This window comes from Anguilla rostrata, chromosome 12, assembly GCF_018555375.3.
Source record: "Anguilla rostrata isolate EN2019 chromosome 12, ASM1855537v3, whole genome shotgun sequence".
Classification (NCBI taxonomy): Eukaryota; Metazoa; Chordata; class Actinopteri; order Anguilliformes; family Anguillidae; genus Anguilla; species Anguilla rostrata.
Window position 1 is genome coordinate 37,747,856 of NC_057944.1, and position 23,620 is coordinate 37,771,475.

At 50.3% G+C, this 23,620-nt stretch overlaps 1 protein-coding gene and 1 long non-coding RNA gene across 5 annotated transcripts; one reads left to right on the top strand and one right to left on the bottom strand.

Moving 5' to 3' along the window:
* Positions 1-1,437: 1,437 nt before the first annotated feature.
* LOC135235559 (uncharacterized) lies at positions 1,438-6,582 on the bottom strand. The gene is made up of 2 exons (XR_010324406.1): positions 6,470-6,582; positions 1,438-6,369 (listed from the first exon to the last, which is right to left on the bottom strand). It is a non-coding gene; the product is annotated as an uncharacterized LOC135235559 (long non-coding RNA).
* Positions 5,616-22,836, top strand: prdm10 (PR domain containing 10). Of its 4 annotated transcripts, XM_064301075.1 has the most exons (24): positions 5,616-5,676; positions 5,791-5,884; positions 7,463-7,626; positions 8,007-8,168; positions 9,094-9,153; positions 9,394-9,498; positions 9,681-9,870; positions 10,343-10,584; positions 11,095-11,295; positions 11,427-11,499; positions 12,145-12,262; positions 12,709-12,829; positions 13,398-13,691; positions 15,053-15,400; positions 15,839-15,994; positions 16,484-16,663; positions 17,173-17,283; positions 17,534-17,734; positions 18,140-18,283; positions 18,730-18,900; positions 19,480-19,617; positions 20,027-20,201; positions 20,358-20,437; positions 20,887-22,836. In XM_064301075.1, the coding sequence occupies exons 3-24, from the start codon at positions 7,555-7,557 to the stop codon at positions 21,082-21,084; spliced, it is 3,540 nt and encodes a 1,179-aa protein (XP_064157145.1). In that variant the 5' UTR covers positions 5,616-5,676; positions 5,791-5,884; positions 7,463-7,554; the 3' UTR covers positions 21,085-22,836. The 4 variants fall into 4 exon arrangements, with proteins under 4 accessions (XP_064157145.1, XP_064157143.1, XP_064157146.1 ...); XM_064301073.1 differs by lacking the exons at positions 5,616-5,676; positions 5,791-5,884 and adding an exon at positions 5,885-5,976; XM_064301076.1 differs by lacking the exons at positions 5,616-5,676; positions 5,791-5,884 and adding an exon at positions 6,015-6,150.
* Positions 22,837-23,620: the final 784 nt, after the last annotated feature.

Genomic DNA, 23,620 nt, shown 5'->3' on the forward strand with positions numbered 1-23,620 from the left:
AACGACGGCGTATTAAGCAGTAAAAGGTTCCGGTGGTTCTCTCTAATGCTGTGAATATGCTCAAGTCCTTATATAGCAAACGTGATGTCAATGTTACTTGCATAGTACTGATTGATCATATCACCATGTGAAGGCTTTCCTGGAGACTTTCAAAATAACTGTCCCAGCTGTTAACAGAGCATGAGTGGGCATCCAGTGTTCTGAGGAGAATGATGCTGACATTGTCCATATGCCCTGGCCTTGTCAGACACCAGATCAGAACCCAAGCTCTGGGATATTCTTGAATGACGCCTGAGACGGAATCTTCCACTTCAGTCAAGCAAGCGTGAGTTCATTGGCTTTCCTGGAGGAGGAGTTGTGTCATGGTCCTTCCGGCACATTCCAGACACTGGTAGACTGGCAGACTGTATGGCACATACAGGCACGTGCCTGTACGCCCCGAGGCGAACATCAACAGCAGGTCACAATTGAAACCAGGTGCAGAGTGGAAAGACAGCAGGATTGGGTTTCTGAGCATTGAAAATGAACGGTGTTCTCGCTGCCAAAAAACCCCTTGTGTTATGGGGGGGGGGGTGCACTATTTACAATGCTGGAAGAAAACTAGCCTGGAACATATTAAAGAAACTGGGAAATGTCAGAAAGGATTCCACTACTCGAGCATGATCGCCCCAAAACCTCTATAAATTTACTAGGAAGACGGTACAGTAAGATGGGAAGAGAGAAAACATGGAGGTGAGAAAGAGAAGAAGACAGATGAAAGAATGGGATAGTGTTCGTTAGTGTTCATCAATAATGTGCTAACCTAGGAGATTGAAGAGGAAAGACAAGTAACATGTTAAACAGGCCAAAGAGCTCACAAAAATGATGAAGGGGATTTTTTGGGAAAAGAAACAGGGGAATTCAGAGAACAGTGGCAGTAAAGTAAAGCCTCAGCTCCAACTTCCTGGCAGCGGTTCTGTGTGCCTTCGCGGGTACCTCCACGCAGACCGAGGACAAAGCAGTGTGGGAGGGAGAAACTGGCAACAGAAAAGGAGAAGAAGAAAAAAAAAAACAACCTGCCAGGGTTGAATGCTGAAAGATGACTGACGCAGCAAACCGGGGGGGGGCAGAGGGAGGGGGGCTGGGGGTGCAGGGGGGGGGGGGGGGGGGAAAACGTTCGCAGATCGTCGAAGGCGGACATCACGCCACTTATTACACCAGCATCCCCATCACGCACACCCACGGTCTAACGCAAACAGAAATAGACCGCCTGTCAGACATAGCACCCTTATTGATGGCCAGTCCCGGGGTGTGGAGAGAGGAAGGGTAGGAAGGGAAGATGGATGTCGCTTGTTAAGTTTCACTGCTCCCGTGCGGGTGGACGGAGTTCACATTTAAATGGTGATTAAATGGCGACTCAGTGGGAGCTTTTCTTAAAACAATCAGACAAAACACTGGTAATTTCCTAAGGGAAACGTTTATTTTGGGTAAAAAAATACATCCCTTAACTAACTATAAATATAAAGCCACTAATAATTAAATTTAATGTTCACTTTTGGAAATGAGTCGTCATCAGTTTTAATCAGGAGGACAGATGGTGGCTTGAAATATATAGTCTGAGTAAAACCGTGGCCGGTTTCCAGCCATTCCCTATGAGATTCTGTCGTTGGTTCTGGGGTGCGATGGCGGTTGTGGTGGACTTATGATGGCTGCATTAATAATTCATCCTCCGGGCTCATGATTTAAGGACAGCTTGGGAGAGACTGGGAGACCGTAGAAAGCCATGCAGAGGAGAGCTCTCAGAGGCAGCCAGAGAGAAGAACCTGCCAAGAAATTAACTGGCTGCCTGTTGTGCTAAATTATTCAAAAGTAAAGTACTTTTATAAAAAGAGCAGTCAAGGTGCAGGGGTGGGGTGCGTGTACACAGGAGGCGGGGCTTTGGCTGGAATTTCAGCAGTAACACTGACACGGAGGCCATACGCTCGTTTAAACAACGACCGGTTCCCTCCGGGTCACATGACGTGAGGAGACCGGGAAGGGCGTGGCACCGCCGCTTGTTGCCGCGGCATTGGAGCGGGCAGGTTGGCAGCCTCTTCGCCAGGAGGGCCCGATTGAAATCGAGTGAAAACTCCACCCAGCCGCTACCAGGCCAGGTGCCCCTAATTGAGCGCGCCCAGCCTAGACTGTCACTGAGCGCTGCAGTCTGGTTGCTTGATAAGCTGGTCACATGATCCTATCGCTGCGCAAATTAAAACACAGCATCGCGCCAACTGCTTTGATCACGCGGAGAATAAAAAACACTCAAAGCGCCCTGCTCATGGTCGACAAGGCCAGCCTTTATCCACACCAGGACTCTGATAAGCTGTTTTCCCAACTTTTTTTCAGTGTGCCTTCTTTGTTTTTAAATCCCTTTTCCTCCTCATTTTGGAGCGCCCAATCGTATTTTACCGGAGTTCACCGCCACAGCCTTGAGTCGGGACAAACCTGCTCTTTCGTCAGAAGCACATGATGGCGACCGCCACTTCTTGTTACATCAAAAGTCAGAAGCCGGACTCACAAAGACATGAGTTGGAGGAAGATACTCCATGTGCTAATCAACAAGCAGACTCATGGGAGTCCAACATACCAGCAGTGGGTGCTGTTGCACAGTCAGTTGCTGTCCTTGGCACTCTCCTGCTGTGGGCAATACAAGCTAATTGCTGCCAGCCACAGTCAGTACTGGCATCAACTGGATTCGATACTGGACCATGGCATCTATCCATGCATTGGAACAGTGCCTTAATAGGATGACTCACCCAGCAGCCTCCACTGTGACTTTTCATTAGCTTCAGTAGTACTACAGTAAACACTGAAAGGGTGTCAAATGTGGTATATAACAAAACGAAGTCTGAATTTGCTGTTTAGATAACAAGTTCTAAATACCAACCTAAATACTTGGATATTCTAACCTAAATATTGGACTATTTTTATGGTAACAATGACCATTTCTGAACATGATCAATTTAAATGTCACAGTCACTAGTATCCTGCTTTCAAATAACTTGAAAACACAAATATTGACAAAATTGAATTATTATTATTATTTTTTTAATCTCCTTAAGCTTATGCTCACTGATATGTATGTGACCATGACTGCATCAAATGATGTGAGGCAACAGCCAGAATGAATAAACATGGGACTCAGTCTACAGAAGCATCACTTCACAGTCCCTGTAATCTGTGTGTCTGCTATCTTAACGAAGCTTGTGTCAGCTGGGGAGAACGGTGTTAATTAGTGCCATTCAACACTGGGGACTGAAGCTGAATTTGTTGGATAAAGGTTATTCTGAGAGGGGAGAGGGTACTTTTAAAAATTCACCTGACCGTGTTTAATTGAGTCTTTAAATACAGTCAAATGAAAACTAGGCATATTAAACTGGGGGAAAAAATCGCAGTAACTTGTGTTGCCTAGTCTGTAGGGCAGCTGACTCCCAACCCACATACAATGTGCGACAGTGTAGCACAGTGGGTTAGAAACAGCTTGTATCCAAAAGGTCGCAGGTTCGATTCCTGGGTAAGACACTGCCATTCTACCCTTGAGCAAGGTACTTAACCTGAATTGCTTCAGTAAATATCCAGCTGTATAAATGGATACAATGTCAAATGCTATGTAAAAGTTGTGTAAGTCGCTCTGGATGAGAACGTCTGCTAAACGCCTGCAATGTAATGTAATGTACAAAATCCTCTGTGCAACCAGGGGTTGGCTACCTTGCCATGGGACTCTCTGTAGTGATCTGTGCCCTTTCTGTAACCCACTCTGCTTTCCCCCCCGTCTGACCGAAGTGGAAGAAATGCATACAGAGGGAAGACTACACAATCTACGCGCCAGAAAAACGAATGTGTAAAGCAGACTCTGTGAGAAGAAGCGACGCGTCTGACTCATCATACCTTCAAACGGCCAAAATTCCTTGAAAGACTGTTTTCATTGGTGCCAATTGCTTGAGGGAACAGAGATGGAGAGGTGTAACTGACACCATTGTGCTTCTAAAAGGTCCCTTTGTATTTCTGCTGCACAACAGCAAAGAGCAGCCAGTGGCAATGCAGCTGAGTGTAATTCACGTGTTTAATACGCGGGTGTGTCCAGTGGATAGGAGCAACCCAAAGCAAAGCCAAATTTCCCTATGTGCTGATAAGTCTGGGAGAGGCCAGCGTGACACACCTCCGTTCCTCGGGAATATTCGAGTGCAGAGCCACTGCCTGATTGAGGATCACTTCATGTGCTTACCGCAACCCTACCCAAAATTCCCGGAGGACAAAGATATGTCATGCAAACCTTCACCCAGACTCATCACATATGGGAAATTTTTACCTTGTTGGGCTATTATCACTCCAACCATCAGACACACCCATGAAAGGCCTTAATTAGACAGCTGCATGCAGTCACACGGCATCCCCCCCCCCCCCCCGCCCCGCCCCCGCCTCGCCCCCACACTTCCTGTTTGACTCAAGGTGCTGATTTCACTGTGAGCGTGGCCTAGGGATTCGTTTTAATGCTGATTGGGAGTTCGCGCCATCTCACTTCACTGACAGTACGGCACATTTCCAATCACCGAGTTCAGCTCAAAAACAAGTTCTCTATCCACATCTTACAACAGCTTGAGGCTATTTCGAGCTGTGTGGGTCAATACCTCACTCCCTTTTTTTCCCTCTACAAAAGCAGGTAGATAATTCCAAGATCACAGTTACAAGTTTTTCTGTGGATTAGGATAAGAATTCCCCACTTAAAAAGGTGACTTAAATACCCTCCTATACCTGTTGTTACTCTTCCGAGAGTCCTTAAAAATATCCTTAATGAACAAAGGAATGGACACTAGATGGCCGTTTTTTTTATTAAATTGGATTATGTGGCAGTTATGTCAGTTGCGTAACAAGGAAGAATTCAATATTTCTAGAAAGTTTGCTTTCTGTGTTGTTGTATCTCAGTAAATGTATTTAGTTTTGAGTGCCTCTACCAACATATGGGCAGCTGGACATTGTGAGTTAGTACCATTCCCACGGTTAGCCAGGAGATTTCCCTAAGGGGCAAAGCTGATAAACATGTCCTCAAGAGGAGATGCTAACATTATGACCTTCATCACATGTACATTTACATTTCCTTTGGCATAAGATGGGTTTTTGTAATTATGGGGTCAATGTGGATTGGATTTCTAAGAATATTAAGTTCTATGGGATCTCTCAAGCATTTCCATGAGTTTAACTTAGCTTTGTGGTTTCCTTCCATTTCTCTCTGCACATATCGGAAGTTCAAAGTTGCCAAGGACTTTCGTAAGACCCCTTTTAACACGTAACCCACGGTAATGAAAGGGAAGAAAGCACTGATCAGTTTGGCTATAGTGCGTACTGCATAGCAGTGACGCAGAGCAGGGAATTCCAACCAAATAACGCAATATGCTTTTCCCATGTTTATAACATCGACGATAAACAAATACAATTCTGAGAAACTATTCTGGTGTTTCCGAATGGTATCTCAAAAACAAAACCCACATTCGCACCATTTTCTTCAAAATGAGTGTATGTCACCGCTAGAGGCTCCCCAACTAAATGGAAGTAGCGCGGATTTTCATTGGCTAGATATGATGGCTGGGAAATGGCGGAATACATCGTTCGACCATTTAAGAAAAGATATATTCCAGATATTAAGAATTTAATTCAAGCAAGGTGAAAAAGCAGTAAAGCGCACTGTTTGGGAATTTTTGGGCGTTTCAACTGGTTTGCGCCTTTACCAATCGGTTTCACTAAACATATATTTATCTATTTATTTTTCAAATACAGGCACTCTACCAATCGTAACCAAGACCCTATTCTGTTACTAGGAAGATTATGTTAATATATGCAATGCAGCCATCTCTGCAGCTACCATTCTGAGGTAAGAACAACTTGTCCGTTTTCAATTAAAACATTAAAAATTGATATTGTTTCTGCATCAAACCCGAAGTTTCATCGCCAGGTCATAATAGAGTAAGTATCTGTCTGAGTTTCGTGGCTAGTCGTAGCAGTTTGAGCTGAAGAATATAAGCAGACTTCCTTGGGTCTTTCGAAGCTGGTTGTTGTTTTAGTCCCACCCAAAATGGAGATTTTCCTTCCTTGTTCTGCAGCAGAATCGGGGCTGGGCTCAACCAGAAGCGGGGACGGGTGGGTCTATTCCAAATATTTGGGACTCGTATAAAATTCGGACACCCCCGTTTTAAAAAGAAGTGCCTCGTAGACCTTACCACCTCGGTTCACACCGTACATCTTGGGGATCGGGGTTCTATTGGTTTTAAACGGGATAATGTGGCTACTGCGTCGCGCTTGTTTCCCGGGTTTTTGCCGCTTTGATTTTTGTGGTATGGTCCAGTTGGGACTCCGAACCTGAAGGGTCAAAGCAGGGGGGACGGGGTATTAAAATCGATGTCAACCCGGGTTTATATTTGTACCCCAAAACAGCACGGTGTTTTCCACAATGCATTACCAAAGTACCGCTGTGCACTTTTGACTCCATTTTCCTCCGTGTATGCCCGTACACACGCGCCCTCGAATCTTCAGTACCCCCACAATAATATTAGACTGACCGTTCTGGGCGAGGACGCGATTGCTTGCTGGTTTATATTGGTTTAACGAGAGCTAAGTAACATAGCCTAGCCCTGCAAACTTTGCAAATGTTCGCAGACGAGAGGATGCGATCAGACGAATTTATGAAATCGGAAATATAACCACCAAATCGTGTTAAATGTCATGTTTTATGGTTGCAGCTGATTAGCCAGCCTTAACGCTAACGGCAGTTTGCAATGCAAAGCAAGACCTTCCTATTCAAATTGCAGCACATAAAATTTTATTGCATGAAAAATGCTAGCTAACCAGCCTACTATAACCCTTCTGTTGGGCCCTTGTGATGCCAGTTATAGGGCTTTACTGCCACCCCAAAGGCGAATCATACCCTCATAACCTGCAAGTAAGCTGTCTTTTTTGCCGAGCTAGTAAACAAACGGGTAATCTCCTCGCTTTGGAAACTTCATGTTAAATGACACTGCAATGTGGCAGACTGTACACGATGTAACCACTTCCCTTAAGAAACGCGTGGAAGGGTACTATAATAAATTAGCGACCCAACCCAGGCTTTTAGGTTAGAACAAGCGACTGTCACTTCTGTCATCTAGTTGCTAGGTACAGTTATCTAGTTAGCTAATCCTTACATCATTGAACATATCACCAGCGAGCCACCACCTGCGTACCCTCGACCCCGGTGGTCAAGGAGGTGAAGAGCACACAGAATGTATACAACCATCCTCACAGACTGAAACAGCTGTAGTTTTAATTTCCACATCTTTTTAAAATAACTGCTCCACAGCTGCGGATTGGTTTATTTCAGTTCACGTTGCGTCTACACCTTTGCACACCTGTCATCACACCTGTGTGAGCAGCTGGCCTTAGTTTCCGGGTTTAAAATTTTTTTTTTTTTTAGCAGTGCACGCAGGAGAGGACACTCGCCCTCTGCAGGTGTGCCAGGCATCAGGTGAAGGAGGTGACGGCAGGTCTGCCTGGCTGGGGGGGGTTGCCATGGAGACCAAGCAAGAAGCATCCCCAGTGTGGAACCAGACGGCAAACAGCGAGCCAGGCAATGGCACACAGGTCTGTGCCAAACCTCACCAAAATGACCAAATGCTCGTGGCGAACCTATGGTCTCTGGCCCTGAATGCAGTGAGCTGTTGTAGTACTGGAGTAAAAATCCAATCCAGGAAAATCAAGCTCATCAGTAATCATGTGATTTGTGACAGCTTTGATAATGGGCAGTTTCCTTGTCCGTTAAACGCCTAAATGCAAGTAAAACTGGAAATTGCCACAACTTCTCACTCGGTAAAAAGCTGTAAGTCCACCTGGTCCTTTTGTGTAATTTGTATGAGCATACATGCAACAGTATAATTACATAGAACATCCCACATACCGGTAGACAGGTTGTATATATTTTGACTGGGGGAATTTTGGATGTGGTTCTTTGGGGTGTGCTGCAGGTGCACTTTGAGGGTGGCACAGTGGCGCAGATCCTGTACAGCGGAGAGCAGCAGGATCGGGCGCAGCAGCAGGTGGTGTACACGGCCGACGGGAACTCCTACACCTCCGTGGAGTCGGCCGAGCACACGCTGGTCTACATCCACCCGGCCGACGGGTCACAGGTGAGCCTCACCTGGTAACCGAGGGAAACGGGCACGTCTCTCAGAGCAGGAGTGCTGATTTATGATCATTTTACTTTTTTTTTTGCTCGTAATGAGTGAGAGTAGGGATGAGCCATGATCAGCCGTTCCTACTCCAAGATGCTTTATTAATATGGGCCCAGATCACTCGGCGTCTCATCTATGATCTGTTTTGTTGATCGGCTCGTAATGGACCAGGCTTGGATATAGACCGGAGAACCTGTTCCTAAATCTGGCACATGTACTCCGAGATGCTTTATGAATATTGGCCAATATTTCAACACTTCTTCTGTGAGGTGCCTTTTTGAATATTGTTCCAATACATCCACACTCCTTCTTTGAGATGCTTTATGAATATTGGCCAATACTTCAACACTCCTCCTTTGAGATGCTTTATGAATATTGGCCAAAACAACAGCACTCCTTGTTTGAGATGCTGTATGAATATTGGCCAATATTCAACACTTCTTCTGTGAGGTGCCTTTTTGAATATGTTCCAATCATCACCCTTCTTGAGATGCTTTATGAATATGGCCATACTTCACACTCCTCCTTGAGATGCTTTATGAATATGGCCAAAACAACAGCACTCTTGTTTGAGATGGAGTGTGGCACATGGAAGGAACTGCGCTTGTAACCGAAAGGTGAGTTCGATTCCGGTAGGACTGCGTTGTACCTTGAGCAAGTACTTAACCTGCATTGCTTCAGTATATATCCAGCTGTATAAATGGATACAATGTAAAAATGCTATATAAAAGTTGTGTAAGTCGCTCTGGATAAGAGCGTCTGCTAAATGCCTGTAATGTAATGTAATGTAATGAGATGCTTTATGAATATGGGTCCAGGAAACTTGATGTTGGCCTAGAGCAGTCCTCATCCCTGATGATGTCATTCTTCTCTGTCACAGGCTGTGTTTGCTGACCAGCCCCAGGTGGCGTACATACAGCAGGACGGCACCACGCAACAGGTGAGTTTCCTGTGCTGTGATTGGCTGATGGCCATCCTTACTGGCTGTGGGTTTGATAAGGGATCACACAGGCAGAGAGCCAGGCCATCCCTGTGGGTTTGATAAGGGATCAGACAGGCAGAGATCCAGGCCATCCCTGTGGGTTTGATAAGGGATCAGACAGGCAGAGATCCGGGCCATCCCTACTGGCCGTGGGTTTGATGAGTGAACGCAGGTGTGTTTATTTTCCTGTCGCCGCAGGTGACCGTGCTGCTGCCCGGCGGGCAGAACATGAATCCCGGCAGTCTGCACGTGCTCAGCAGCGTGGCCGACGAGCCACAGGCCTTCCTGGAGCCCGTGTCCCAGGTGGGCCAGTATACAACTGCAGGCCATTAAATTTAACAAATATTTATATTTTTTCCTATATTTTCCACTATAATTTTCAGCACATCATTGTGAATATTTATAAATCGTGGATCTGCTCTGTTTTGCATTTGTCGGTCAGGTGTTTTGGGCAAAATAAACTGTATGTCTCTTGGTGTCCACAGGGGGCGCTGTCCTTGTCCAGTTCCACTCTGCCCGCCTTGGCTGGCATTAGCGACTCGGCCGCCAGCCCTCTGGGGGCTACAGACTCTACCGTGGACTCGGAAGACGAGGAAGACGATGACGAAGGGGACGAGTCTGAACTTGACGACTGGGAACCTCGAGCCGCACAGCCGTTCAACCCTCAGAACCTCTGTGAGTGATGATTGGCGGGCCACTTGGGACAAGACTGTTAATGAGATGAATTATTCAAAAGGCAGCGCTCTTCTGTTTGATGCTATTTTATATCGTCGTGTTTGTACTGTGATGCGTTATGCCGTGCTGCTGTTTTGAGTGACTTGCTCCGGGATATGAAAGTACAGGGAACACAACAGCTGCTAACCTTTTATTTCTATAAATAAAGCGTACAGTTTGGAGCGGAGCTGCTGTTTTAGAACAAGAACTCTCTGCCCTCTCGTAGCGACAGAGTAAATGCAATTACAGTTGGCGTTCATTTAAAGTAACTGAAAACGGATGTGCTAAACACAAGAATGTTCTCATTTAAATAACTGAAAATGGATGTATTAAACCAGTGAATATTTTTGCAGACTGTATTATAGTCCATATTATGGTATTATTATATTATTGTTATGCAGTAACTGGGGTGCGGCTCTGCCCCGTTTCTCAGGGTGTGAGGACTGCAGCAGCGCCAACGCGTCCGCGTGCGTGAAGCACGGGCCCCTGCACCCCATCCTCAGCAGGCCGGTGCTGTCCAAGGCCCGCGCCAGCCTGCCGCTGGTGCTGTACGTGGACCGCTACACGGGCGGAGTCTTCTCCAAGCGCCGCATCCCCAAGCGCACGCAGTTCGGCCCCGTGGAGGGGCCCCTGGTGCGGCCGGGCGAGCTGCGGGACGGCTACATCCAGCTGAAGGTGAGGAGCGCGCGTGTCCTCATGCGCACGGCCTAAAGAACACATCCTCCTTTAATGTGCTCCAGAACGGGGAGAACGGGGCCTCAAAGTGCAGCGTGGCCCTCTCTTACTTTAGGCTCCGCCTCCTGCCAAGCTAAGCCCTGCCCCTCATGGTGGGCTCCACCTCTCTCACGCTAGGCTCCGCCTCCTTCCAAGCTAAGCCCTGCCCCTCATGGTGGGCTCCACCTCTCTCACTCTGGTCTCCGCCTCCTGCCAAGCTAAGCCCTGCCCCTCATGGTGGGCTCCACCTCTCTCACTCTAGGCTCCGCCTCCTGCCAAGCTAAGCCCTGCCCCTCATGGTGGGCTCCACCTCTCTCACTCTAGGCTCCGCCTCCTGCCAAGCTAAGCCCTGCCCCTCATGGTGGGCTCCACCTCTCTCACTCTAGGCTCCGCCTCCTATCAAGCTAAGCCCTGCCCCTTATTGTTGGTTCATGTCACTCACACTGGGCTCCGCCCCTCTCCTCTTCCCAGGTGTGCGTGCAGGACACGGCCAAAGAGGGGGAGAAGGCGGAGGACCTGTGGGTGGAGCTTTCCGACGAGGAGCGCTGTAACTGGCTGATGTTCGTCCGCCCCGCCCAAAACCACCTGGAGCAGAACCTGGTGGCCTACCAGTACGGGGCGGACATCTTCTACACCACCATCAAGAACATCCAGCCCAAGCAGGAGCTCAAAGTGAGTGCGCGCTTTGCTCATAGATTGTATATACCCCTGAGAGTGTTGGGAATACGCCGCTCATAACAGAGGCCCTTCCTGAGACTGCTGATTGGTGGAAACGGCTTGTCTGATGGTCTCCTCCTCTGCAGGTGTGGTACGCTGCTTCCTACGCGGAGTTTGTCAATCAGAAGATTCACGACATCACGGACGAGGAGAGGAAAGGTGTGTCTCGCTTCCGGTTTCTTCCTTCTGCGTGCGTTATCAAAATTAGTTTCACTGAAAAAAAATGGTCATTTCCAGTAGTAATCCGCTCTTCTCTTTGATGGAGAAACTACTCTGTAACATTGTGCTTGTATTTGTATTCAAGAGTGGGAAAAATGACGTTTTTATACAGAAACGGGGCTAAAGTGGACGGGCAGGTGCAGAATGTTGGGGGAGTGGCGGCTGAGAGGGCGATTGTTTGCGGCCGAAATATCGTGGGCTGTCACGCGCTGTCAGTCGTACAGTAATGCCCCGCCCCCAGCTCGGCGGAGACAACGTTCCTGCCCCCCCCCACAGCTCGCCCGTGAAACGTCTTCTGACAAGTGTTGCAAAATGTCGCTAACCGCTCGGCGCGAGCTTCCTGTCGAGGCGGACGGGGGGGCGAGCTTCCTGTCGAGCGGACGGGGGGGCGAGCTTCCTGTCGAGCGGACGGGGGGGCGAGCTTCCTGTCGAGGCGGACGGGGGGGCGAGCTTCCTGTCGAGCGGACGGGGGGCCGAGCTTCCTGTCGAGCGGACGGGGGGGCGAGCTTCCTGTCGAGCGGATGGATAGTTCAGCGGGGGGGTCCTGGAAAGCCGCGCTCTGCTCACGGTCCCCCCCCCCCGCAGTTCTGCAGGAGCAGGAGAAGAACTGGCCGTGCTACGAGTGCAACCGGCGCTTCATGAGCTCCGAGCAGCTGCAGCAGCACCTCAACATGCACGACGACAAGCTGGACCTGGTCAGCAGGTAACACAAAAAAGCCTTCGCCCTCAATGACTACAACTCCCAGCATCCAGTGGGTGTGCACTGTCACAGAGCCAGATACAAAGATGGTTTTTGGCGATGGGAAATTGTAGTTCACTTTGTTAACGTGTTTCGGAAATTAAAACTCCATTCAAATCCTGCCCCTCTTGTCTCCTTGCCGAAATATATTACGTCTCTTAAGTCTTTTCCTTTTAACTTTGATATTTCATACCAGGAGCCAATTTATTTGCCCGTTTATGTACTTTTTGAAGAGTTTCTTTACTTTCTTAGAGTATATTGGTCAGAACTGCGCACAGTGCTGTAAAAGAGTGAAGTCTCAGAGGCTACTGCCCATGCATAATGGTCTTAGTTCTAACCTTCATCAGGGTGTAATTATGAACTGTGGTTTTGACAGTTGTTTTTTAAAACGATCCTGTTATTTCATCCAGAGCTAGGGGGCGCAGTCGAGGCCGGGGCAGGAGGCGATTCGGGACGGGGCGGAGACCGGGTCGTCCACCCAAATTTGCGAGGCTAGACACGTCCACAGAGAGTACCGAGGACAAGATACAGGTGCGTGACTTTCCACAAACCCCAAAATACCGTGTGTGTGTCTGTCTTACTACCCTCCATCCTGTTCCACTGAAGCAGTGGTTCCCTACCATCCTGTAGATTTCCACTCCAACCCTAAATTGGCACTGCTGATTCTACTAATTAGCTGCTCAACATTATCTCTACCTGTTCAATGAGGTGTGGCTTTGTTAGGGTTGGAGTGAAAACCTACAGGAAGGTAGATCTCCAGGAACAGGGTTGGGAGCCACTGAGGTGTGTCATTTACTGTGTGTGCGTGTGTGTGTTTGTGTGTGAGAGAGTGTGTGTGTGTGTGTAGCTTAGCCATCCACTGGTGTCATAAAACTCACAGCTGAACAGAATTCTGAAAATATTCTCAAAGGGTCTTGTATGCTTTGATCTGAACTGGTCTCTTTGTCATTTGGATGTTTAGGAAGTAAGTAATATTTATTGAGAGCTCATATGTGAGAGCGCCCGGTTTCTGTGGGTGGGGCTGAGGTGCGGTTGCGCACCCCTTGGTGGTTACCCCTGCTTGTGAAAGGTATGTTTGAAAAGCTGCCTGGTGTTCCAGGACCTGCTGACGCTCCCGGGCAAGAGGCCGTTTGGGGAGGGGTCCGAGAGGACCCTAAACGGGCTGAAGGGGGCCGGTTTGGGGGCGCAGGGGGAGGTGCCCGACGCGGACGGCCCGCTCGAACCTCAGGGGGCGCAGGCCCCGCCCGCCAGCGGAGACCCCGCCCCCGACGCCGATGCCCCGCCCCCGGGCACCACCGACGCCCCCGAGCCAGCGAAGGAGGACTCGAACCCGGGAGCCCAGCCAGACCCCCACCTCACCTCACAGGACATGCGGCGTGCCAAGAGAATACGGGTATGACCTTTGACCCCGCCTTGTGCCCCCCCCCTCCAAACATACACCCCCCAACAATGTGCAGTCAAACATACACCCCCCAACAATGTGCTGTCAAACATACACCCCCCAACAATGTGCTGTCCTCTGAATTCTGTCACTCAGCTCTAGGTTTTTAGCAACGTTTCTTCTCCTTGACCACAGTTTGTCTCTTTCTCTCTCTCTCTCCCCCCTTTTCTCCTCCTCTCTTTCCCTCTCTCTCTCTCTCTCTCACTGTGTGCTTCCATTAAAGATGGATTTGCAGGTGGGTGACAGGTGGCTCAGTAAAGTTGTCATTTTTAATCACGCTTCTGTTCTTCCCCACTTTCATAAGTCTGAGGTTCTCCCGTTCCATCCCAGCTTTCATCATCCTTTCTTTCCCCTTTCGGTTGTATTCATTCGTGTCGTTATCTTTGCTTTTCATTCACGCTGTGTGCATAATAATCTCATATCCCTGTGATGTCATTTGAATCGACCAGTTTGGCCACAGCGTAGTACAGCGTGATTGTAAGAACAGAACTCAGAAGGATCTCTGAGAGACTTCAGCAGAAAAGAAACCTCAGGGCTCACTCAGCTGCCTGACCTGACATTTTCTCTTTCTTTACAGTGTAAACAGTGGGTAATGATTTTAGCTGAAATGGATGGGTCGAGTCTTTCATTTTAAATCCACTCCAAGCACATCTGTCACTTATTTTTTTTTATGAACAGCATTTTTTTTTTTTAAAGCTTTTCTCTGAAAATGAAAGCAATCAAACATGTTTTCCCTGACAGCCGACCTTCCAACACGTGTGTTTGATTTTTGTTTCCCAGGAACAGAAACTGTGAATAAAAGAATATAATTAAGTTACTTCCTGGAGCAAAAGCCCCATTTCACTGAGAGACAATTCAAGACAAATGTTATTTGGAGTGAAATTCACTTTATTCAGACTGGGGGGAAGCGTAGAGGGTTACAGACAGAGATTGCATCACAGGACAGAATGTGTCATGGGGAGGATTCATGTATGAGTTTGGAAGAACATTAATAGAGAAAATGAAAGGAGGGTAGATCAGGCAGAATGGGGGTGGGGGGCAGGGTAGTCAGCATGCTGTGGTAAGATGGGGGGGTTTCAGAATGAATGTGCTGTGAATACATACGCTGGCAGGCGACTCCATTATTGTGGGGGGGGGGGGGGGGGTCTGTAGGTGAAGGCTCTTCATGCTCCCAGCTGTGTGTTTATATTCTCAGGAGGGGGCGGAGTCTCCTGATCTAAGCGATAGATGGCAGTAGTAAAATAAGCCAACATACCCACAGTGATAAGGGGGGGTGACGTCTCTTTAAGACTGCTGTCCTGTCGCTCTCCCAGAATGCAGCGCTCCAGCACCTGTTCATCAGGAAGTCGTTTCGGCCCTTCAAGTGCTCGCAGTGCGGCAAGGCCTTCCGCAACAAGGACAAGCTGGACCAGCACCTGCGCTACCACGGCCGCGACGGCGGCTGCCCGCTCACCTGCCAGGTGTGCAGCAAGGGCTTCCTCAGCAGCGCCGCCCTGGAGGCGCACCTGCAGCTGCACGCCGACCAGCGCACCTACTCCTGCCTGTTCTGCGCCCAGGCCTTCGACCGCCTGGACCAGCTCCGCGACCACGTGGCCGTGCACCTGGTGGACGGCTGCTACGCCTGCCCGTCCTGCCGCAAGAGCTTCACCGACTTCGTCCAGGTGAGCCGCGCGGTGAGACTCTGCTGGCTCAGCAGCTTCAGCGCCGCGCCGAGGCTGGTTTTTCCCACGGCACGCCAGAACTGGTGCCGTGGGCTTTGCATGGCAAATTGTGGTCCCTCGCTCGCTCACGCACTCACATTCTCACTCACGGACGACCTTTGAGGGAAATTTTGTGGGACTTTCAGGTGGCGCCAGCTAAAAGGTGTCTGTGGAAGTGTTGCACCGTGGGTCTGGACGGTTCCGCGCTCGTTAAACCAGGCGACCTCCGCGCAGCTTCAAATTGATCCTGCTTTTCTTGAAGATGACTCTGTGAATTCCGTGAAAGATGGTTGAAGACTAGCCTCTGAAAGCACGCGAGAACTGCTTGCTGACCCACTCGGGGAGGCTCCTCCCTGACCTTTGACCTTTGACCCTTGGTCTCTGCGGCTCCCCCTGCAGGTGAAGAAGCACATACGCAGCTTCCACTCGGAGAAGGTGTTCCAGTGCAGGGAGTGTGACAGGGCCTTCTGCAGGCCCGACAAGCTGCGGCTGCACATGCTCCGCCACTCGGACCGCAAGGACTTCCTCTGCTCCACCTGCGGCAAGCAGTTTAAGGTGGGGTGGGGGGGGGGGGGGGGGAGGAGGGGGTGGGGGGGAGAGGGAGGGGGTGGGAGGGAGGGAGAAAGAGGGAGGGGGGCAAGAGAGAGAGGGAGGGATGTGGGAGAGAGAGAGAGTATTTATAGTTAAGTTATAGTGGGATTGCAATTGCAATTGTTTAGCACAAGGGCAGCACTGGAGACCCACTGTTTTTACTGATTTCCGTTCCACCCACATAACCTGTGACATGAATAACTTGTGAACTGAAGCACGCCGTGGCGTATTCTAAATGAGGTGATTAACCCTTTTAAGGCTGGATTATGTAGGTGGGAAGTTGTTCCAGAATGCCAGGGTACCTTTGTTTTGGTCAGTCTTGGCAATGAGCATCACGGCTGCATTAATGACCGCAGTGAGTCAGAACCGCAGTTTAGTGTCGTATTTGAAAGACTGAGGGAACGTGGACTGTAGTGAAGGCTCTGTAACGGTCCTCCTCCTCCTCTTCCTCAGAGGAAGGACAAGCTGCGGGAGCACATGCAGCGCATGCACAACCCCGAGCGCGAGGCCAGGAAGGCGGACCGCGTGCACCGCTCCAAGACGCTCAAGCAGAAGGTCCCCACCACCGACTTCGAGAGCTTCATGTTCAAGTGCCGGCTGTGCATGATGGGGTTCCGCCGCCGCGGCATGCTGGTGAGGGGGGTGGGGGGGTGTGACAGGTGTAACGGTGTGACAGTGTGACAGGTGTAACAGTGTGCTAGGTGTAATCGTGTGACGGTGTGCCAGGTGTAATGGTGTGACTGGTGTGACAGGTGTAATGGTGTGACAGGTGTAACGGGTGTGACAGGTGTAATGGTGTGAAAGTGTGACAGGTGTAACAGTGTGACAGGTGTAACGGGTGTGGAGGTGTAACAGTGTGACAGGTGTAACGGGTGTGGAGGTGTGACAGGTGTAACGGGTGTGGAGGTGTGACAGTGTGACAGGTGTAACGGGTGTGGAGGTGTGACAGGTGTAACAGGTGTGACAGGTATAACGGTGTGACAGGTGTAACGGGTGTGGAGGTGTGACAGGTGTAACGGTGTGACAGGTGTAACGGGTGTGGAGGTGTGACAGGTGTAACGGTGTGACAGGTGTAACGGGTGTGGAGGTGTGACAGGTGTAACGGTGTGACGGGTATAACAGTGGTGTTGGCGTCTGTGCAGGTGAACCACCTGTCCAAGCGGCACCCGGAGATGCGCATCGATGAGGTTCCTGAGCTCACCCTGCCCATCATCAAACCCAACAGAGACTACTTCTGCCAGTACTGCGACAAGGTGTCAATCAATCAATCAATCACCTCCATTCCAATGTGTTTCCTCAGTAGTCCTGCTTCTGGGATAGTTTAATAATGGAGGAAAAATAAGATCTACTGCTTTACTTGCATTGCAGGTTGTGTATGTTGTAGTTCAGAGTGCTGTACATAGAAAGATAAAAGCATGAACATAATTGTTTATTTGATAAGATAATGGATATGACGTATCAGAACGCATCTTTCTCACGCCTGTTCTCTCTCACCTGCTCCAGGTGTATAAGAGCGCCAGCAAGCGGAAGGCCCACATCCTGAAGAACCACCCGGGGGCGGAGCTTCCCCCCAGCATCCGTAAGCTCCGCCCCGCGGGCCCCGGGGAGCCGGACCCCATGCTGAGCACCCACACCCAGCTGACCGGCACCATCGCCACGGCGCCCGTCTGCTGCCCGCACTGCGCCAAGCAGTACAGCAGCAAGGTGAGGCCTGGCCCCGCCCCCATTCCACCCCGGCCCCGCCCCCATTCCACCCTGGCTCCGCCCCCATCCCACCCTGGCTCCGTCCCCATTCCACACTGGCTCCGTCCCCATTCCACCCTGGCTCCGCCCCCATTCCACCCCAGCCCCGCCCTCATTCCACCCTGGCTCCGCCCCATTCCACCCCGGACCTGCCCTCATTCCACCCTGGCTCTGCCCCCATTCCACCCTGACCCCGCCCTCATTCCACCCTGACTCCACCCCAATTCAAACCTGACCCCGCCCTCATTCAGTCGTGACCCCGCCCCTATTCAACATTGACCCCACCTTCATTCAACCCTGACGGCACTCTAATTCAGCCCTGACTCTGAACTAATTCAAAGCTCTTCCTCTCTTCCACCCCCGTAGACTAAGATGGTGCAGCACATTCGGAAGAAGCACCCTGAGTACGCTCAGATGTCCGGCAGCATGCAGACCCCGCTGGCCACCGCCGTCATCAGCAGCGCCCCCGCGGTCCTGAGCGCCGACGGCTCCACCGCCGAGACCGTGGTGGTGAGAGACTAACGCCGCGCACGCACGCACGCCAACAACATACACACACTCGCGCACACACACACACACACACACACACACACACATAGACTGCGCACGCTCGCCAACATGCTCATACAGCATGCACACTTACATTCACAGAACCAACATCCACACGTATACGTTCACATACACACATATGGCATGCACACTTGCATTCACAATACACAAGAGCTTACTGCACACATGAATTTGCCCACATATACACACAAGCAAGTGTACACTAATGCATGAATGCACGCATGCACACACACTTGCGCACACACACACACACACAATCACATCCATGCACAACATTCAGAAACACACACACACACACGCACACACTCCCTTTCTCTCTCTCTCTCAGATTCCCCACACATTGCCATTGTCATGGATTACAGGGCTCTTGTGTGTTTTCCTCTCAGACCACGGACCTGCTGACCCAGGCCATGACGGAGCTGTCCCAGACCCTGAGCACGGACTACCGCACCCCTCAGGGGGACTACCAGCGCATCCAGTACATCCCCGTCTCACAGGCAGGGGGCGCTCTGGCGCAGCCGCAGCACATCCAGCTGCAGGTCGTGCAGGTGGCTTCGGTGAGCACTACGTGATGTGTCCGTCCGTCCGCCCGCCCGCCCGCCCGCCTGTCCGTCTGTCCGTCTTTCTGTCCGTCTGTCCGTCTATCCATCCGTCTGTCCGTCCATCTGTCCGTCTGTCTGTCTGTTCGTCCATTCGTCCGGCTGTCTGTCCGTCCATCCGTCTGTCTGTCCATCTGTTTGGCTGTCTGTCTGTTCGTCCATTCGTCCCTTCGTCTGTCTGTCCGTCCGTCCATCCTTCTGTCTGTCCGTCCGTCTGTCTGTCTGTCCAGGTGTTTGTCCATCTGTCTGTTTGGCTGTTCATCCGTCCGTACATCCGTTCAAATGTCTGTTTGTCTTTTTGGTTACCATGGAGATTATCCCCATGGCCTGTATCTGTCCCCTCTTGTTTTCTGTAAATGTAATGCACTTTTCTGTGTCAAGTTTTTAAAAATGTGTTTCTTCTTTACAATGCAGTACGTGGCCACAGCCCCAAAAATGATCAAATTCAAAGAATGATTTGGCTTTGTTCCTTTAGGGAGATGGAACTGTCAGTGATGAGTTGAGTATCTTGGTGACTCTTTAGTGTCTGTGCCTCAGGCCTCCTCGCCCCAATCCCAGCATTCCACGGTGGACGTGAGCCAGCTGCACGACCCCCACGGATACAGCCAGCACTCCATCCAGGTGCAGCACGTCCAGGTGACTGAGCCGGCCCCCAGCGTGCAGGGGTCCGCCCAGGTGAGCTTAAACCAGAACAGAGATACTGATTTGAATTTTTGGTTGTCATTTTTGTGAAAAATGTAGTTGTTAAACATGGGTTATTAATTGCATTATTATTCATTTTTCCACTGTACAAAAGATTAAGCAATTTAAATGACTTAATGTTGTTGTTTGCTAGCATCTCTTGTTCAAAATGCAAAATGCAAAGTTTTGTTTTGAGTATATCAGGCTTGATATTTCAAAATTACTGTATCTGCAGAAGGTCCCTGACTTTAAAAAAGTAATTTCTGTATGAAACTTGATGTCATTCTTCAGTGGAGTGGGTTGAAATAACCTCAGAAGTTTCTTGGCATGCTTGTACAGTTTGTATATGGCCCGGTATTGATGATCACATGACCACATGACTGCGGGTGTGCTGTGCTCACAGGTGACTGGCCAGCCCCTAAGCCCCGCCTCCCAGCAGGCTGGTCAGGATCTGAGCCCCGTCCAGCTGACCCCCGTGACCCTGGCCCAGAGCCACGCCTTGCAGACGCCCTCCTCCCAACAGCAGGGGGCGCTGCAGCACACCTACCTGCCCGGAAACTGGAACTACAGGAGCTACGGTGAGTCACTGAGGTTCAGGTACAGGTCAGAACTGACCGCTGTGGAACTTCAGGAGCTACTGAGAGTCGCTAAAGTTCAGGTACGGGTCAGAACTCGCCACCGCGAAACGACGCGGCTTCCAGCTCTGACTCCTCCCCTTTTGGCCCCTCCCCCAGCGTCGGAGATCCAGATGATGACCCTGCCGCACGCCCAGTACGTCATCGCTGAGACGGGCGCCCCGGGGACCGCGAAGGGGGTGAGTGGGGGGGGGGGTCAGTGTGTGTGCGTGTGTGCGGTAAATGTGCTGCCTTCCCCTGGATAAAAAACCCTCCCTTTTCTTATACACACAAACACACTCACACCATCTTGAAGAACAAAGAACAACGTTTTTTAGATGTGAAGTTCCTCATGGACTTGGCTTGTAACTCACTCACTCACTTACTCACTCATTCACACTTTCACTCACTCAGTCACTCGCTCACTCGCTCTGTGACTCACTCACACACCTACCCACTCACTCACTCACACACTCGTTTTGCAGGCTGAAGATTCTCCACCAGGGGGAGCTATTAGCACTCATGGTGCTGCGCATCAGTGACACTGTGTGTCCTTGTTTCTTCTGCTAACAGTGTGACTGAGGGGAGATGACGTTCGTGTGATGTTTATGTGTGTTGTTGGTGTCTCTCTCTCTCTCTCTCTCTCTAGTGTCAGACGCACTACGTCATCTCTGAGGGCCAGGCGGAGCTGGAGGCCAAACCGGCCGCCGTACCCCAGAGCGCCCCCCAGGTGCACCCCGACCAGCTGGAGCAGCCGAACACCAATCCGCAGGCCACTACGCAGTACATCATCACCACCACCACCAATGGCAACGGAGCCAGCGAAGTCCACATCACCAAGCCCTGACCTAAGCCCCGCCCCCCTCCGCCCCTCAGGCTCCATCCGCACCCTCTGGGACCGGCGTTTCGGCGGGAACCTGCTGCTGTGCCACCCCCTGGCCCGTGTGCCCAAACGGGCGTGGCCCCCACCACAGGGTCCTGCCCCAATGCTCTCTCTGTCTCTTTCTCTCTCTCTATCTCTCTCTGTCTCTTTCTCTCTCTCCCTCTTCCTCCCTCCCCCCCCCCTCTCCTGAATGACTGTGCCAGTCACTGGCTGACCTAGAAGCTGCCAAGACTACTAAAAAACAAAGAAGGAACGCAAAGAAAGAAGGAAAGCAGCCGCCCGTGTATTTGTATTTATTTTTGAGGCTCAGTGGTTAATACTGTGGCCGTTTGGTTTGATGCTGGGCAGAACTGCGTTATTGTGGTCGTTGAGAAACACTGGAAGGATTTCACTAAGGTGCCGAGATCCTTTTACACAGACGGGTTACAGCAAGAAGCTCCCTCCTCTCTCCCTTCCCTGCCCTCTCTCTCTCTCTCTCTCTCTCTCAAATTCAAAAGCGAATGTCCTTCGTTGCCATGACGACACGAGCAACCGACATCAAATGCAGATCAACAAATCACTCTCCTAAAAATGACTCGGATCTCCCCGTTCCTCCAGGACAGGCCCCCCCCAGCCTTCTGCAGTTCATTCATTATGAGGCCCACCCCGGTGAGAAAGTCCAGGGACTGAAAGCGTTTTGTCCAGCTGTTGTAATATCACGGCAGTGCAAAATTAGCAGGAACACGGTGAACCCGCACACAGTGGTTTTTAAAAAAAAACTGCTGTGATGAATGAAGGCCTGTTCTGCGTCTCCTTGGCGAGGAGAGAATGTTTGCCCCCCCCCCTCCACACAAAGGCCTGTGCTCCCACACACACCGCCTGCGCAAGGGGCTCTTTGTGGCGGGAGGAACCCCAGTGAATGCTGGGAAATCTGCCAGTTTTGCTCGCCCCCCTCTCTCTCTCTCTCTCTGTGTACTCACCTCTCCCAGGTGAAAGGAGACCCTAAAAAAAGCAGAGGCTTGCTTTTACATCTGAGAGATCCAAGTCTCAGGATCTAGACGCCGGTAAAATTTGAGCACACTCCTGCAGATCACCGTGAATTTTCACCTAAATCTGACAAAGTGTACAATCATGGCATTGCTGTAGTGTTGTCATTCCTTCTTTAAATTTGTCAGTTGCCTGCAGAATCGTTTATGGCTGTGTGAGGGTTTAAAGCTTCGCTGATCATTATTATGGCCCTGGCCTGGTGTGGGCTGAGGACAGGCTGACCCCCCCCAGGAAGAAGCCGAACACTGTCAGTGGTCAACGGATTTTGGAGAAAAGGAGGAGGAGAGTATTTATCAACACTGACTGCACCGACCAACCCACTTCCTGCCCTGTTATTGACCAATCACCTGAGGGTTAAGGACCGACCGTATGAACACGGTCAGAAACCTTCGGTCGCGGGACCGGGAGGATGAGGAGCGTGGTTTTTATGCTCTGACCCGTTCGTACAGACGAGCCGGAGCTGAAGAAGTCTCGAAAGGGAAAACTGCTTTTCAGTATTTATTCTCCCGCCAGGCACGTGTTCTAGCGGGACGGACTTGTACAATGTAAAATAAAAAAAGTGTGTAAATCTGCAGACGGATTAGTTTCCTTCAGTGTACAGCGATTCCCACTCTCGTTTCAGGTGAACTTGTCCTGCTGTCTTTCGGTGATGGGGAAATTAAAAGAAAGAAATCCTTTTAATATACATTCTTTTTGTTGTTGTTGTGGTGTTCTTTCAATTCACCGTGCTGCGTCTTTGTTTAAATGACGTCCCTTGATAAGGTCACCTGGTGGTTTGCTGTGTGCTTGGTTGTGAATGGTCTGCTGGCTCAGGCTGTTTTCACTGGGTCAGGAGGTTCAGTACTGCAGTTTAATTGTGGCTTTATGGCAGGCAGTTCCGAGACGCCCAGTATATCTTAAGGTGAGGCACCTTCTGTGTCATCTGACCCTGTATATCTGAAGGGGAGGAGCCTTCTGTGTCATCTGACCCTGTATATCTGAAGGGGAGGAGCCTTGTGCGTCTTTTGAAGGGTGTTGTTACTCTTGTGTTGCGCCTCTTCGATAAGGAAGTGGAGTTCCTGTTAATCCGGGCGTCTGTTTTTAGACGCAGCCCGGTCGTGCTGTTCTTAGGAACTCTGACGTTCACACGTTTGTCCCGATGAGGGTTTAGGCTTCTTCACTGCAGCTAAGATGGAGCCGCTGCTCAGATTGTAGCGAGCACAGTTAGCTTTGCGCTAGCGCTTTAGTGATGCACTCACTGGTCTGGGAAGGCTGTTAGCCGAGTTTAGCACTGTTGCTCATGTAAATCAGGTTGAATGCGGTTTGAATCAGCCGCATTGCAAGACTGCTGAATGAGTGAATGCAATGTGCACAAATACATGTGCGATTGCAAATGAGGCCACTAGATGGCGGTAGAGTGGTGTTTGAAGTGGCAGTAAAATGAGATCTACTGGAATTGCGTTTATCTTTGTTCCACCGCTCTGAGGTAAATGTC

Excerpts from the sequence above, each read along its gene's own strand:
- prdm10 (XM_064301073.1), top strand. Across the intron at positions 9,154-9,393 it reads AGGACGGCACCACGCAACAG|GTGACCGTGCTGCTGCCCGG; the intron begins GTGAGTTTCCTG and ends CTGTCGCCGCAG. Across the intron at positions 18,284-18,729 it reads CCACCGCCGAGACCGTGGTG|ACCACGGACCTGCTGACCCA; the intron begins GTGAGAGACTAA and ends TTTTCCTCTCAG.